The 17231-nt window shown below is 39.5% G+C and overlaps 1 protein-coding gene across 1 annotated transcript; it reads right to left on the bottom strand.

The window, feature by feature from the left end:
- Positions 1 to 388: 388 nt before the first annotated feature.
- LOC145218244 (scavenger receptor cysteine-rich domain-containing protein DMBT1-like) lies at positions 389 to 6331 on the bottom strand. The gene is made up of 11 exons (XM_080085646.1): positions 6152 to 6331; positions 5537 to 5687; positions 5050 to 5225; positions 4585 to 4773; positions 4053 to 4241; positions 2840 to 2997; positions 2306 to 2477; positions 2005 to 2075; positions 1711 to 1900; positions 1377 to 1485; positions 389 to 559 (listed from the first exon to the last, which is right to left on the bottom strand). The coding sequence occupies exons 1-11, from the start codon at positions 6329 to 6331 to the stop codon at positions 405 to 407; spliced, it is 1740 nt and encodes a 579-aa protein (XP_079941772.1). The 3' UTR covers positions 389 to 404.
- Positions 6332 to 17231: the final 10900 nt, after the last annotated feature.

Consider the following 17231-nt stretch of genomic DNA (forward strand, 5'->3'; position numbering starts at 1 on the left):
TGCTAATTGCTAACAATGTTTCAAACATCGTAATACTTCTAATCACAATTTAATTAAGAGACACATGCTACTCTAAACTGGTTAAGCCAAACGTGCCAAACACAGTTTGTAACTTTGGTGGTCATATAACCAACACATACACAGTATAAATTACATCCGATTATATTGTTCTACAATCACAGAAACAAAAAAGAAAACGCTTTGACAATGTATTTCTCTGACAACAATAAAGCAGTAAATATTGCATGTACTATAATGCCTAGTTTTAAAACCTCTAGCAAACTTATCAACGAACTTAAGAATAAATAGCTGCCTAGTTTGTTGTTTTGATGAAAATTTTAAGTGTGTTAATGTCGTGAGACACAATACAATGTTATTTGTAAAAAGTTATTGTGAAATGTTATCTACAGACCAAATTGTTTAGATTTTACATCTTGGGCAATTTTGCCCCATACGAGGTAACCTGCTCCGATAATTACAGCAGCCAGAAGAACAAACATCCCAAGTTGTAAGATGTTGTCAGCTGCTTCATTCACTTCACCTCTGTCTCCTGGAGTGTCTGCGATAAAAAGATAGTTTAACTTAGATAAACATATATGCGTGGGAAAGCATTTGCTACTGGAACTAAAGATTAAAACTTCATAAAGACTAAAAATAATGCCACTCTTATGTATACTTCGAAGTGGGCCAAGTTTGCAAAAGAGTTAAAGCTGAATCGAGATTCTCAATACACTTCAGATTATAAAGAATCAGTTGATGGTGGGATATGAACTCACCGCTTACCATTATTCAGTATTAAGTGTTTCTTTTTTAAAGTAACTTTTAATTTTAAAGTTTGCTGGTTATGACGGTGTGGAGTATGTTTCTGATACAAAACTTCAAAAAAACGAAAAAAAGCTTTATTGGTCAAGCCATGCATGAGTTTGCCAAAATGGCCGAGTGGTAAGTACAACCGACTTGTGTTTAATAGCAGGTGGGTTCTAATCCTGTCTCGACAGCTTGCGTTGTTTCTGGGCAAAAAAACTTAATTGGCATTGCTCTAACCCAGTGAAACCCGACGGATTCCACTACATTAACGTCCCCTACGCTATGTCAACGGTGGACTCAATGTGAGTTAACGCATTCAGGCTTTGCCGACCCATCGAGTTATAAAACAAACAAAAAAACAAATTCACATCAAGGCGCAGTAATTTCAGACCAAGAAACAAGCGAAATGTTTGATAATTAAGGTCTAATATAGCTTAAGTACATATGTTCTTGCGGGTTTTAGTTGATAAATACAATAATTTGAGCAGTTGAAACATAGGCAACTGCAGTATTTTGTTTTGAACTAAGTTAATATGTAGAAAAGAAGAGTTTGAATATTGTGTTGGTACCTTGCACAAGCAAATACTTGGTAGTTTGTAAGATGTGCACTGGCCCTGCAGAAAGTCGTTGGCTGCGTCCATTGTTGTCAACAGATCGTCTTTTTTTCCCACCACACATCTGCAAATAAGTTTAATATTAATAATTTTCTTCATAAATAAATAAAAAACTTCAATAGATCCAGAAAAAAACTCAGGCATATCGTGTTTTTCTTTGATTATTTCAACTAAAGCAAACTTATTGAAAAATAAACAAAATAAATAAAACCCACCCTACTTGCAATGACGCAAGCAGCTCAACGGCGGACTTACTCTGAATCTAACATAGCAAACAAACTCAACTCACCGGTCCAGGGCATTGTCCAGTTGAGTTTTGACAGACGGTCACGTCGCAGTGGATGTAGATAATTTGTTCTGCGTCGGTAAAGTTTGTCCACACAAAGCTCATCAGCTTGAATGTTGCAAAGTTGGATTTGTAATTACGCATCAACATTTTTGCGTCGGCAGCTTCGCCTCCTCTGGGTGGCGCAATACACCTAGTAATATTCACATAAATGTTGGCAAGTTGAAATAGAATGCACCGCTCAATTTTGTGCAAAGTAAGAGCACCCACTACAAATCAAATACTTCTAATTCTTACCCGCTTTGTACAACAGGGTAGTTTGGCAAACCACTGGAGTTTTCAACGCGTGTTGCCCAACATTCTTTGAGCTGTGCACAAAATTGTAATAAAATATTTGTACAAACTCTATAGCACCCAAAGGCTGCTTGAACTTGGTGTGTTTGACAATTTTACAGTTAAGTAAAAAAATAACCATTAGAAAGTTTGGTTTGAAAGAATAGATTATACACAAGGTAATACAACGTGTGTAAGTTGGATTTACTATAAAACAATAACTCCCATTTATCAACCTTTGTTACTTCCATGCATTTGTTTTTACCTGGACAATAAAGTCATCGTTGCTTGGAGAAACTTCATCTAGTTTGACTTCAGCAAAAATGTCGTTGGGCACAGTGACTTCCCCGGGCAAGCTTTTGTTTAAGTGGTCATTGGAAAAGAGATTTAGAGAAACGTGAAAGTTTCCTGTATTCTTAGTCGAAATTTCTACGGATCTGCAATTTGTTTAATGATGAATATAACTCCCCATTTGGACGTAAAACGCTCATGCCATAAATGGTCATGCCGTCATTACCGAAACGTTTAATCAAAAAAGCATGTCGATTTTCGCTTCTATTTGGGCGTCTGTGTAGATTCATGTATAGCGTTACTAAAGAAAACAAGACAGTTTTTCACAGATGTTTTTAAACTGTAGTTACATTTGCTTCTCTCATTGGCTACTGTTCCCAGATTTTGGGCCGGTAGTGATGATAAACTAACTTTCAAAACTAAAACAATTGCCAACTGTGACAAAAAAGTTGCTTTCGTGTGTCACGTGTCGTATGGCATGTGCAATGTGATCTTGTGGTCTCCTTACCCGAATTGTGGTTTGACAATGGATGACGATAGCAGTAGTTCCGCGTCAAATACACAAGTGACATTGAGTTTGTTTTGAACGTCGCGTCGGATCACGGCAGGGGATGGAGCCAGGAATCTCCAGATCAGAAAAGACACCGACACCATTTCGTTTTCATTCTGTTTATAAATCAAAAAATTTTTTTTTTAAATGGTAGCAATAAAGTTTATAGCAACAAAATAGATCAAAATATATTGTAATTACCATGGCTAGTTTTTGGTGCACTAAAATCGTGAGAAAGTTGCACCTAATTTTAACAAAAGTTGCAGTAAAAAAAACAGTCAATCAACACTGCACTATAAAAACAAGTGTCCTAACTGACAACGAGCACTCTAGCCTCATTCAATCAGTCGCGGAAGCATTATTGCGCAACAATCTCTCTTCAGTCTTCACTCACGCACGAGAAATAAAAAGGCGAACAGAGAGAGTAACAGCTCTCATACTGTACTATTACTGCGCCCCTAAAAGCTGACTGGTACATTTTAATTAGGCTAAGATTCAAAGTTCAAAATACTACTTGGAGTGAAAATGACTAGCGGGCCGCAGGTTGGACATTCCTGCCGTAGACTGTCATCTTAACAGATATCAAGGTTATCGCTTCTTGCTTAAAAAAAAAAAAAAAAAAACCTTTGTAACACACAGTTTAACTAACTAAGCTATCTCAACAAAACTTGACCTCGAAAGACTAGACACAACCTGTTTTCGTTTGTGCGGGCTTGGCCAAAACCAAGTCATACTTCCACTTCTAATTTATTTCAGGCACTGTCGTGCTTGGCTGGGGTTGTTGAACTTCTAACTTGCAAGCAAACTGTTGCGTCATAGATAACATTGAGATGCAGCTAGTCCATCTCATAGCACAAATCACTCCTTTACATTTTGCGCAATACTTGATAAAAGTTGCATAAAAATTAGAAAAAAGTTGCAAAAAAATGCAACATATAATTCCTACAAACAGCTTATAACATCATACTACATAAATTCTGAGAATTTAGGAAGTTGCCGGAAGCTGTACAAAAAATTGCAAAAGTTAAAATTTACCCTAGTAATTACTGTCGACGAAATAAGTATGTTTTGAGACATGGTAATGTCTGTCTGTGTAATTTTACTAAAAAATGCATCTAAATGCCAAATGAAATGTTTGGTAAAAAATGGTAACAAATCTGTAGTATTTTACCTTATAGAGGCCTTCGCATTGGTCAATGTCAAACACAAACACCGGATCTGAACCCGTGACCTTGCAGCTGTCATTGAGTTGAGAAAGAGGAGTTTCCTTGTCCAATGCGATGTAAAGTGTGTCACCGAGTTCGTAGTCTAATGTGTTCTGTTGATCAGCTGTTAATCTGTGAATAGAAACTAAACAACACTCGTAATGCAGCAGGCTACTAAATGAACAACACATTTTAGCAATTATATCATATTTTGGCTGTTGTTGAGTCGCGTTAAGTTTTTGTTGTTATTAAATCGCTTGGTGAAAGCCAATATTTTCCAACGTAACAGCGCTTTGCTGCAGTTGTATACATTCTACTTAGGTTCGGCACAGAACATCATGCATCTGGTTCCTAATAAACATATTGTCGTTGCATATGAAAAAGTAACTAGTGAATTTTTTTGGACATTGGTCTTTCATACGTAAATTTACCGCATATTATTACATAACTAATTTTAAATCCCCTAAGCTAAATAGGATTTAAATTAATTTTTACAACCATTTTCATCAGCAAAAAAATAGAATTTAAATTACCTGCTTCAAGGTTAACTGTCGCACTAAATCCAATCCTTTGCTCGGCTCCATCGCTGACAAAAACAAGAGTAAGACTTCTTGCTGTAACTGAATGATTTAATCCCCCAGCATGTAATCCAGTCAGTCGTTGCACATTACCTTCATCGTCCTTGAACTGAAAATCATGTCTTGTTTGCACTAAGTTGAATACAAGTAAGGAACTGTATGCTGGTTTAAATAAACGTTTGACGTAAGACCAGGCTTTTCAAGTTTTATGTTTTGAACAAAACGGGCTTGATTCGAATCTGACTATACACTACCCAATCAGTGGCCAAAATCCAGACTTGTTAAAAAATTGGTTTTTGCCCATTGTTATGTTCTTCAGGAGGATTTAAGCGAAAAAAACAAACAATAATTATTGTAAATCATAATAAATATTTTAATCACTTACGTATAGAAAGTCAATATCACCCTCGGTGTAATAAAAGGAGAACTGAAAGACCAAGGACGTGTTTCTTTCCAGTTGAAATTTCCAAACACAACCAGAGTAACTTGGGTAGTTACTCGGAAAGTTTGGAGACTGTAAATTATAAACCGGGCCAGTAGCATCTTCCCCGCACTGTTCAGCTAAACAAAATGCGTCTGTGTTACATTAGTTTAGCTGCAAGCAGTTTAGATGGTGACAAATCCTTTGTTCTCAAGCGGCTGCTTGGAAATTATTGATTAATTTTCATTTTGCCCATGTATCTCTGGGCGGACAAACTAATTGATGCGTTTTCATTGCTAAATATTTGTAGATTTTTTAGGCCCGTCCGTGATAAAATTTCAATTTTAAAACTCTCCGCAGTAGAAAAAAAGTCGCCGATCCCTGCCTGATAGGACATTTTAGATTTGCACACGGTTAAACTCTTTCCGAAAAACGTATAAATCCGACTTACCGCCATGTATATTAAAATTTACAATTTCCGTTGTGAGGTTGGTGACACAAGATATATAGGCTGAAGAGCTTTCAACGATAACCGGAAAAGATAAGCCCCCACCTTCCAACGTTCCAACCAATGTACCTTGGTCGTCGGCTCCCTCGTAAACCTACATAAAACAAAATTAGATTAACGTCCAAAATTTACACTTTCGGCCTTCGGGTAATTAGTTCAGTTGAAATCAGAGTAGTAAACGCACCTGAGCCCGACGAAAACCCGAAAATTAATTTTACCAATGCAAAATTACGACACGAATTTGCCGAGTTTTAATTTAGGCCTAAAATGAGGTCGTATTGTTCAACCATCAGAGCGAACCCTTCCCGAGCAAAAATCAGAAATAAATGCATTACAAGTCGGTATAAAAACATTATAAGTTGGTATAGGTAAAAAGAATCTACGCATAAACTTTTGATAAGAAATGTTTGGTTTTTAAACCGGCGTTATAAAGGTTACTCGAGGGAGCAATCCATGTGAGTATAAGACAGCCAGGCGTTGCTGAACAAGAAGGTTAAACAAGAAACATAGAAACAAATTGCATATACCTAAGTTAAAGCTCATAGGTGTTCATTTTACCTTACAATAGTTGTCTGCGGCAAGCTCCCCTGTCCGAAAATATACAATCAATCTTGTCGAACCTGCATTGTGGTTAAATTGTCGCGTCCACGAAGAACATACAGTATGAATGGGTAAAGACAGCTGACTATCGGTTGTGACTCCATGCCCACACTGTGCGTTGGAAACTAAACGTTGCATTCATTAGAACAAAGCAAGCAAGCACTTCAGTAGAACCCTGACATCGGTAAAGTGCTACATAGCGAGTTTGGTGTAGCTGCAGCGCGTTTGCTTATTATCAACAATTTGTGTCTTTACTTTCCCGTGGTTTGTGACGTCACAACGATGCGTCGCTATTTTCAGGTTTGGGAACTAAGTGGTTCTCTGATACAGCAACATAGTTTATGCAGAGATTGAATAGCTTTGTTTCAATTTTAATTTCGCTATTGATAACCTATCGGGGCTTTTCTTCCAAGAACCGAAAAGAATTTCTACTTGATTTTTATTTAAACTAAGATAATATGCGCACTTGTTTTGTTTGATAAATTGGAGTAAAACAACAACAACTATAACTACATGTTCAAGCACAAAAAATTAAACAACCAAGTCTATGATTTTTGTAGATTTTGTGTGCCGTCACTCAGACAAGTTCGTTTCGAATTGCTATGTTTTGTTGCGTTTGATGCGTGCAAAAAATTACTCACCGCGATGTAATACACTCATTCAGCAGAAGGAAAACGCGAACTTTAACAGACGAACTGACATTGTTTAGGTTTTTGCACACACAAAATTCTAATACCATCAACTATACCTGTTAATATATAACACAAATTCATTTCTAAAAATAATAATTTGCCAATTTAACTTGACACTATACACATTTGCACATGTCCTAGAGCAGGGTTTTCAAACTTTTTAGCAAAATCGCCCCCTTTCTGAGACACTAGATCAAAAATGCTACACTATGAGAATGTTAGTTTGTATAAAAGTTTTCTTGAGCAGATGTGGACAATTAGATCACTCTGCAAAACGAAAACTTCAGTTAACAGCTAAAATCTAATTTAATTTCAACTGCAACACCCAAGGTCCATTTCACGCAATTCTAACGTGTCTGGGAATTTTTGTTTAATTTTTACAGAATCCTATACATTCAACTTCAGATTAGACTAGATTTACCAAATGGAATGATACAAATACTTCGCAGTTTGGAAAGCGCTTGTCGCCATAGGAGGCTTATAGGAAGTGTAAAAGCGAAACAAGTATGGGGGAAAGCCCCTTACCGTGATATTTTAAAGGTATGGCCTGTTACCATACATAGCCTTAAAAGTGTCCTCTGTGGCAATATAATGCCCAACCTTGCTCTCGAGATCACTAAATACAAATGTTACGGAATTATTTTGGTAACCTCGAAATTTAGAGAAAGTTGTTTGGGTGCGAGATCTTTAACGCTAAACCTTCCCAACTGTCCCGATTGTATTCTAACACTCGAGGCTACCTCCCTAATTCGTAAAACGGTCCAAGACCCTGCAGTAACGGCTTATCGCTAAAACCAATTGTTACAACGGTGACTTTACTACTGGCAAAAAACAATATATATTGTAAAAAAAAGTAAAAGTACAAAAAAAGATATTAAAGTGAAAAAGGGGGAAAATAGAACACAAGAAGAAAACAGCGGAAAAACAAGTAGTGAAAAGAATAACGTGAACATAAATACGGCTAAACAAAACTAACAAACATTATGAAATAAACAACTAGTATATTAATGGGTAAATAAAGTTGCAGTGAAAAGCAAGTGCAATAATTAAATATTGAATAAGGGTATGTCAAACTAAATAACAAAGTGAAACACACATATACTCATAGATAATAAAGTTACCGTGAAAAGTGCAATAATGAAATAGTAAATAAGGATATGCCAAACAAAGTGAACACAGTGAATAGAATAAATCAAGTGAACACCGGTTCACGTTACACTCCCCCGCCTGCATTAGTCCTACTCCCGGAGGACGCTTTCTTTAACTCTGGTAGAATTCCGTCTGTTTACGCATTCTCTTTGGTCTAGTTTCCAACACGTCGCTCATAATCCGCGGACAAACCCGACCGTTTGGAGCCGCGTTTTCCTGAATCGTCTTCGGTGCTCGGAACCATCACCTGGACAACAACAGTTGGTAACTGCTTGTCGGAACCACGTGCTTGTTCACGTGAAGCTACATCTTCTTCGTGACGCTTCCCAACAATTTCGTCTCCATCGTTGTTCTCATCAAAATTGGCCGATGTTTTCTTCAAGCGATTGAAGTGCACTACTTGGGTTTTGCCGGTTTGATCAACAATCTTGTAGTTGACAGGTCCTTGCTTCTCTACTATCTGAAAAGGACCTTTATAGGGCAGGTGAAACTTTCTACATTCGTCCGGCGCCACAACCGGGTTTTCCAACAAGACTGAATCGTTAACATTAAGGGTGTCACTGCTTTGCTTACTGTTATATTGCTTCTCTATTTGCTTGCGCTGACACTGGAGCGTCTCGCGTGCCACTTCCCTGGCAAGTGCCAGCTGATCTCGGAGTCCTTCCAGATGGACCAATGGCGACTGCTGGTCATGCGGCGAAGGCTCATGTATCAGGTCAGCGGGTAGACGCAAAGGAGATCCTGTAAGCAAGTAGTGGGGAGCGAAGCCTGTGCTTTCGTGCCGACTGGAATTGTATGACAAGGCCTCATCCCAGTGCTTTCCATCATGTTGAACATAATTTCGTAGCATGTTTAAAATTGTTCGGTTATCCCTTTCTACTCCGCCATTTGCCGAAGGCCGGTACGGGGTAGTTCGGGTTTTCTTGCAACCCATCGGGCGGGTTAGTTCCTGAAACAGTGCGCTTTCGAAATTACCGCCCTGATCAGAATGGATTACCTCGGGGACCCCGTGGACGGTAAACCAGCGATGAAACATCAAATTGGCTGTTTCTGTCGCTGTTTGGTGACGCATGGGCCAAGCCCGGACGTACTTTGTGAACAAATCGCACGCGACAAGGACATAATGGTAACCAGTCCTCGTCAACGGAAAAGGGACCATCACGTCTATCTCAATCCGTTCTAAAGGCCGAGTCTCTTGAGAAGGGACTAAAGATGCGCGTAGTTTTGTACTTGGCTTCTTATTTGATGCACATTCGGCACAACGGCGACAAACCTGCTCGACATTGTGGCGCCATTTTGCCCAATAAAATCTTTCTGACACTTTACTAAGTGTTTTCGCAATGCCAAGATGGCCGCCTCCATGAGATTGAACGTGTAACGCAGCTAGAACAGTAGGGCGCATAGCAAAGGGAACCAACATACGCTCTGTTCTGCCGTCGAGTCTAACCGAGTCCTCATCTCGGAGGTACAATATGCCGTTCCGACTAAACACACTTCCGAAAAGCGACCAATAATGTCGAATCGTTGGAGACATTCGTTTCACGGTTTTAAACTTGGGCCGGACACCACGATGCAACCAACTAGCAACTACCCTCAGGTCGGTATCAGCCCCTTGAGCTTCTCTAATTTCGTCGAAGCTACAGCCAAGAATAACGCGAAAATTCACATTACACACTTCCGACGCACCTCCCGCCTGCCGCACGGGATATGGAAAGTCCGGGTCACTTTCGGGCTCAAGTCTACTTAGAGCGTCTGCGTTCCCATGTTTTACTCCCGGTCTATGAACCAACTCAAAGTTGTTTTCGGCTAGGTGCTCGACCCAACGCGCGCATTGGCCGTAGAGCTCTCTAGATTTCCATAGCCATCGCAAAAGCTTTACTCAGGCTCCTACTACCATACGCGATCACATGCTCTTTGCCTTCGATCTCTTGGTTTGGAAAGCAACATATTGCATAGTCAGAAGCATCAGTGTCTAATATAAAGGATCGCCTGAAGTCTGGGTACTGTAGGATTGGTGCGTTGGTCATTATATGTTTAAGCATAGAGAAAGCACGTTGGCAACTCTCGTCCCAGTAACAGTTGTGGGAATAGGCCAATTTGCAACAGCGCGAACTTTTTCGGGGTCGCACAGGATACCCGCCTTGGAAACAACATGGCCGAGAAAATTAACTTCGCTCTTGAAAAGGCAACACTTTGAAGGCTTCAAAGTTAACCCTGCGGACTCCAATCGTCTTAAGACCAAATCTACGCGGGCTAGATGTTCTTCAAATGTGCGCGCATTTTTAATATTATTACGTCGTCCAGGTACGCAAGAACTCCGCTCCATTCAACCCCATTAAGGACGATAGGCATTAACCTTTGAAAGCTGGCAGCTGCATTGCATAAACCCATCGGCATTACATTAAACTCGAATAGACCCATGTGGCTAGCGAATGCTGTCTTTTCGCGAGATTTTGGGTCCATAGGAATTTGCCAATAACCTGATTTAAGGTCGAACGTGGAGAAATAAACGGAACCGAGCATCTCGTCTAAACTATCGTCTATACGCGGTATGGGATAACTGTTCTTTTTGGTGACGGCGTTAAGGTCACGATAATGGATACAAAATCTTAAGTCACCTAACTTTTTCTTCACAAGAACAATTGAACTGGACCAGGGAGACGTAGACGGACGGACTAAACCTTGTTTGCGCATTTCATCGATGATCTCTTTAACTTTGTGCTTGTGACGTTGCGGCATCCTCCTAGGAGCTTGGCGCACTGGTCGAGCATCTCCTGTGTCAATAAAATGCTGCGTAATACTAGTTTTGCCAAGATCAGTTGCGGATGTAGAAAAGGCGCGCGTATGTGCCGACAGAACTTCAAGCACTTTGCGCATTTGGTCTGCAGTCAATTCATCACTCATATTTACCCCGGAGACTATATTTCGCCAATGTTCATCAACCTGGCCGTCCTCTGCTTTGTGTGTGACGCTGGAAACTTGCTCAGGTTCGAAAGTCTGCAAACAGTCGTTACAACTACATTTAGCAACATTGGCACCTAATAATACACGAAATGGGGGGTTGTAACATTGTACGTGGCCAAAAGCTGCCACTCGGTACAGGCATGCGACTTTGAGCCCAGCAGGCAACTCGACGTCGTCGTCACTTAAATTGGCAAGTCGTATGGGTACAGTTAGCCCGGCAGTAGTGGTTACAGCGGTGGCAGTAAGAACTCCAAATCGTGCAGTAATATCTAGGTTCCGTTCAACCACAGCAGTAAATGAAGACAATGACTCACCGTTACGATCGGGGGAGAACTCTCCCATCACTTGCATCTCCGTTGATGCAGGGACTCGGGTCAGTTCCGCTAGAAAGACTTCCTTTTCTTCAGGAATAAAGGACTGGTTCAGCAACGGCACTCTTGCTTTCCCGGCGGTCATAAGTGCGGTCTTGTAGCAAAGAGAGCAGTTATACTTTTTCAGGAAGTCTAGGCCTATGATGCACTCATGCGCGGAGTGGTTGCATACATAGAATCGGTGGCTCACAGTTAGTCCACCAACTTTAATGTTTACATTAGCTATCCCAAGAGAATTCAACTGCGTGCCGTTTGCAGCAACCAGGCCAAAATTAGTTGGACACGACTCTAGGTTCATATTACCAACGTTAGAAAGTTTTCGCCGCAAGTGTTCGGATAACAAAGATACAGTTGCCCCCGTGTCTACTAAAGCACATACCGGCACGTTTTCGGTCACAATCTCAATAAACCGCGGTAACACTTGCTTTCGGTGGACGGTCGGAGGGTCAGGGAGTTGTTTGGTAGTCGTCATGGCTTTTGTGGGGGCCAGTCTAGAGGTTGCTCTGAGCACAGAAGAATAATTAAGGTTTTGTTTATCAACCGGTTGCATAGGAACGCGTAAACAGCGCGTCGTTTTTTTACCACGGTAACACTGGTGTTGGAGATGACCGGACTCTCCACAATTAAAACACCTCCGCTGGTTAAAGGGTCGGGAAGGGCGCACATCGGAACGATGTTGAGCCAACGCCAGCGACCGAACCTGTTGCTGCAGATTCTCGCACTGGGTTTGCAAACTCGCAACAGTGCTTGTTAAATGTTCTGTGTTTTTGTGTATACCCTGCTTCAGTTCATTCAGGGTAGTAATTACAGTATTGTCAAAATCGCGTTTGTCCTCTACAGACGTAGTGACTGTTGCGACAATTGCCGTGGGTTGTTCCTTTAAACCAACTCGGAAGCGGCCCAAAAGTCACGCTTATGGTTTAATCAATTCGAAATATTAGCGGCAAGGTTTTGATCTAACAGTCCAGACAACAACACAGTGTACATTACTTTTCTCTTGATGTTTTCTTCCTTTTCCTCGGGGTACGCTTTGTCTCCCAGCTCCTTGATTGCACGCACAAATTCTCGGGGCGTTTCGCGATGCATCTCCCGACGTGTAATCAATCGATGGCGCAGTTTATGCAAGTAAGCGCCGCCGGTACTGTTCTTTAGAGCTCGCTCGATAATAACTGAGTAATCCAGGTTGTATACGGAACGGTCCTTGCCTTGTATTCTCCAGCGGAGCTCGTCATCAATAGTAGACAGGACACTAGGTTTACCTCGCCACTGTAACTTAACTGGGCTAATAATACCATTTATTATGCGAACATAAAACAACTCAGATAGTAATCGGTTGTGCAGCTGCGACCTCCGCCTTTAGTACGTTTTCGTATCCTATGTGGTTTAGGAAATTGCCAGTTTAAGAAATTACGTTCACAGAGGAATCCCTGCCGTGCAGAACGGTGGAACAAAGTGACGCATTCATGTTTATTACACAATGCCTGTCGACGACGTATGTCTCTGCTACTTTTCATTTGTGTTATTACTTGTGCGGTTTTTCAACGGGACTCTTTGTTTACTTTGAATAGACTAGAGCAGTTTTCGTGTTCGAAACTAAGGTGTTATAGAGACCACACAACAAGTGAAATATCTATTTTTCACACCATAGCGATCCAACAGAAACCACAGGTATAAAAACGAAACATTAACCCGTAAAATAACGTTTGTTTACACAACACGCCAGATGACGATTTACATCGCAATAAGCGTTAACGAAAATCTTGTTGCAACAAATTGAACTTTTTTCATTTGAAGTAACTGATCAAAGTCTTAAGTTTAAAGAGCTCTTCTGGCAAATGTGATTTTATTCCGACGTTTCGACGTCCTATACAGGTCGTCTTCATCAGGGTAAATAACACTGAATGCGACTAGTACACTGCACGATAAACAAAGGAAAAAAGAATAGAACGCAAGCACGTCCCTGATGAAGACGACCTGTATAGGACGTCGAAACGTCGGAATAAAATCACATTTGCCAGAAGAGCTCTTTAAACTTGATACTATGCCTGGCAGCAATAGCTTATATATGATCAAAGTCTTATTAGTGCACAGTTTTAATATGGTCCTTGTGTTGTCCGGGACGTTATAATCTGTAAGTAAATAACAACATAAAATTGGCCCTACATTTGGCAGGCTTTGGAAAGACGTAATCTCAAAACTCACTGCCAAGCCATAAGAAAAGCATCAAGCAATTTTCGATTCAGCGATATGTTGCGTTATAGTTGACAGGGTTTAAACAACTAAAATAATTTTTTTTGGTTGAATTATGACAAGGTTCAACATTTGCTGTTCTGTGTGGACATTTTTCTGAAGTTTTCAACTATTTGCAAGATTCAAGTTCGGGAAATGTTTATTTCCAGGCTAAAATCAGTGTTGACAGTGCTGTAAAAACAAATTAATTTCGCTAAAAAGCATCTTCAGTGTCTTATTCAAATAGAATATATTTGCAATAAATTTGAAATGCCTTAAATCTGCAGTGTTTTTTCTAGAGTATGTATCATAATGTGTTTTATCAATGGAATTTGTCTTTATTGTGTGTCGTTATGTGACTTTTCAAACTCCCACTTGCGGTGAAGCATTTTTACCAAACATCACATCGATAAGTTTTTTCTTTGGTGTGTGTCACCATGTGCCTTTTCAAATTTCCACCTTGCTTGAAGCATTTTTCACAAACACAACATCGATGAGGTTTTTCTTTGGTGTGCGTCAACATGTGCATTTTCAAGTGATCACGTCGGTTAAATCTTTTTTCACAAACACCACATTGGTGCGGTTTTTCTTTGGTGTGTGTCAACATGTGTGTTTTCAAATGACCAACTTGGCTAAAGCATTTTTCACAAACATCACATCGATAAGGTTTTTCCTTGGTGTGTGTCAACATGTGTGTTTTCACATTTCCACTTGTGTTAAATCTTTTTTCACAAACACCACATCGATGCGGTTTTTCTTTGGTGTGTGTCAACATGTGTATTTTTAGGTTTCCAACTTGGGTAAATCTTTTTTCACAAATATCACATCGATAAGGTTTTCGATTGCTGTGAGTCAACATGTGCGTTTTTAAAACTTCAACCCGACTGAATCTTTTTTCACAAACTTCACATCGATAAGGTTTCTCTTTGGTGTGTGTCAACATGTGTCTTTTCAAATTTCCACTTTCGCTGAAGCGTTTTTCGCAAACAATGCAGTGATGAGGTTTTTCTTTGGTGTGTGTCAACATGTGCCTTTTCAAACTTCCACCTTGCTTGAAGCATTTTTCACAAACATAACATCGATGAGGTTTTTCTTTGCTGTGCGTCAACATGTGCATTTTCAAGTGATCAAATTTCCACTTATTTCAAATATTTTGCACAAACATCACATTTATATAGTTTTTGTTTAGTGTGACACAATCATACAATAAGAATACTACGTGAAAGAAAGTTACAACTTGCAACCTCAGTTCCGTAATACTTTTCAATTAACTTATGTGTGTAACTACAATTCTAATACTCGAGTATTGTTTAAACCAGTGGTTCTTAACCTTTTTGGTGTGGTTTCCCATGAAAGTTAATCACCAAGTTCGAATTTCCCCCTCTGTTATTTTTATAATCATGTTTTGTGCCCTACATTAACAAAAACATTCTTTAATCGTGATAATTTTGTGAAGCGATTTGGTCACGATCTTAATTGGTCACGACACTGCAATCTTATTTAGTTTAAATAGTGATTTCGTGACATGTGATTGCATCAGTCATTTTTGGCATCACAATCAACAGATCAAATGCATTTATTCGCGAACAATAACACAGTCATTGATACTTTTAGTAATGTATGTGACGTAACAAACGATTTTTGAATTTTTATGCGCCTTGTTAAACTAGGTGAAGTTAATCTTATGTGTTGTTGCGGAAAATAGTGTATTAAATTAACTTTCAACGGTTAATTTCAACTCACGGGCCCGAGTTTGGTGACTTCTGACTACCATAATTTTCATCCAAAAACATTAAATTTCCCACTGGTGGGAGATTTCCCACCGGTTAAGAACCACCGGTTTAAACCTAACCGATGTCAAATGGCTTCGCAATGCGGACAGCTGTGCATCAATTTCCTTTTCCAGCGTCTCCGATTACAAGCATCATTTATATCGGTCACAAACTGGGCCAAACAAATGATCGGACATATTTCTGTGGCACTGTTGAAATAGCCAAATCGTTCATACAGTATTAAATCAATTTAACCTACAATGGTAACCGAGCAAATGTAATTATTTTCGCTGAAACATGTTTTATATTCAAAAGTTCTGATCTGTGCTTAAAGCGGTCGATGTCACATATGCAATACATTTGTTCTATTCAAGACAAGTCATTGTTTCCTTAAGAGAAATGGGTCTTGAACTTTTTCAAACCCTCGAAATTACAACAGATGTGCAATAAATCAAAACTAATATACACGCAACAGTTAAATTGATTTAGCTTGTTGTAAAAGTAAACTGAAGTGATCCTGTGTTCAAAACAAACGTATAGATGCATCAAGCCAACAAATATTACATATCAGTGTTTCCAAGTATCAACACTTAAGTCCAATGACATTAGAACCAGGTGTAATAATAATTCCACGTCGCTTGTTTGATTCAAACTGCAATTATGTAACGCCCTTAATGGCATTTTTACTTTTCCGAATCTAACCCAACATAACAGACCAGTGGTAAAATGATTGAAACGGTGTGTTCTAAAAATTACAGACAAAGAATTTGTCCTCTAAAATCTAACTATTAACACGCTAGCTTTCCCACGCTACTGTTAACCTTAACTGAGCTACAAAGATCAGTTGCTGCGCGTAAACGAAGTAATTTAGACATTAACGGGTAATGCAGCTGCGACATAGGGCTTTACCACGTTCTCGTATTACAGGAAGCAATTCGACGCATGGCCAGATTAGCCAGCTTCCACGAAGTTAGAAACTAAGAGAACAGGCAACTGTTGGGATTTTAAAATTGATTTCATAAACAATTAAACCATTAAGACTGATACGCAAACATTTAACATAGTTTAATCCCACTACTACACACCAAATGACGATTTACAATGCGTTATTTTGTTTAGCGATATTGATATTAAAAATACAAATATATTCGCTGTTTAAGTACAGAAGATTTCAACATTATTCTTTAATGTGAATCAATATGTGTGTTTCCTTGTTTTACAAACATCACATCCAAGAGTCTGTATGAACACAAGTCGTGCAACGCTTTGTTACGCGATAAACCCTCGTGGAGCAATTTTGTGCCACAATAATGGGCCGTTGCAAACTTACCAGCGGTGGGACAAGTACCAGCGGTGGGATTCAAATTTTTTGTTAGCCGGATCTATCACAAAAGTCATATTTTTTAGCCGGTTCTGTTATAAAATGCATAATGCTAACCGGTTCGTTGATCACATAAAATTTCGTGAGACGGTTCTATTGAACCGGTGCGAACCGACTGAATCCCACCACTGGGTTGACTGCATATCGTTGGTAAAGAAACCTATGCTATGCAAGTCGACCACGGGAGGGCAATATAGACACATTAGTATGGTGTTGTTTTTTATACCGACTTCTTTTATGTTTCAATGATGACAAAAAAATCTCGGTATAGATCTGCACACGACACCTAGGAGGGAACTAGTTCATTTTCCATTATTTATACATTTTCCATTATTGGGTCACCAAACTCCGGCCAGTGGTCCGGATCCGTCCGTCGGCCTCGTTTTATTCCGTTCATGAAAGTATTTTTTGTTCAACAAAACGTGTGAAAAGTTTTGTAACGTATTACGTTAAAGATGGTACAAACCTCTATTTGTATTT

This window comes from Phallusia mammillata, chromosome 3 (genome assembly GCF_965637545.1).
Source record: "Phallusia mammillata chromosome 3, kaPhaMamm4.hap1.1, whole genome shotgun sequence".
NCBI classification, from domain to species: Eukaryota; Metazoa; Chordata; class Ascidiacea; order Phlebobranchia; family Ascidiidae; genus Phallusia; species Phallusia mammillata.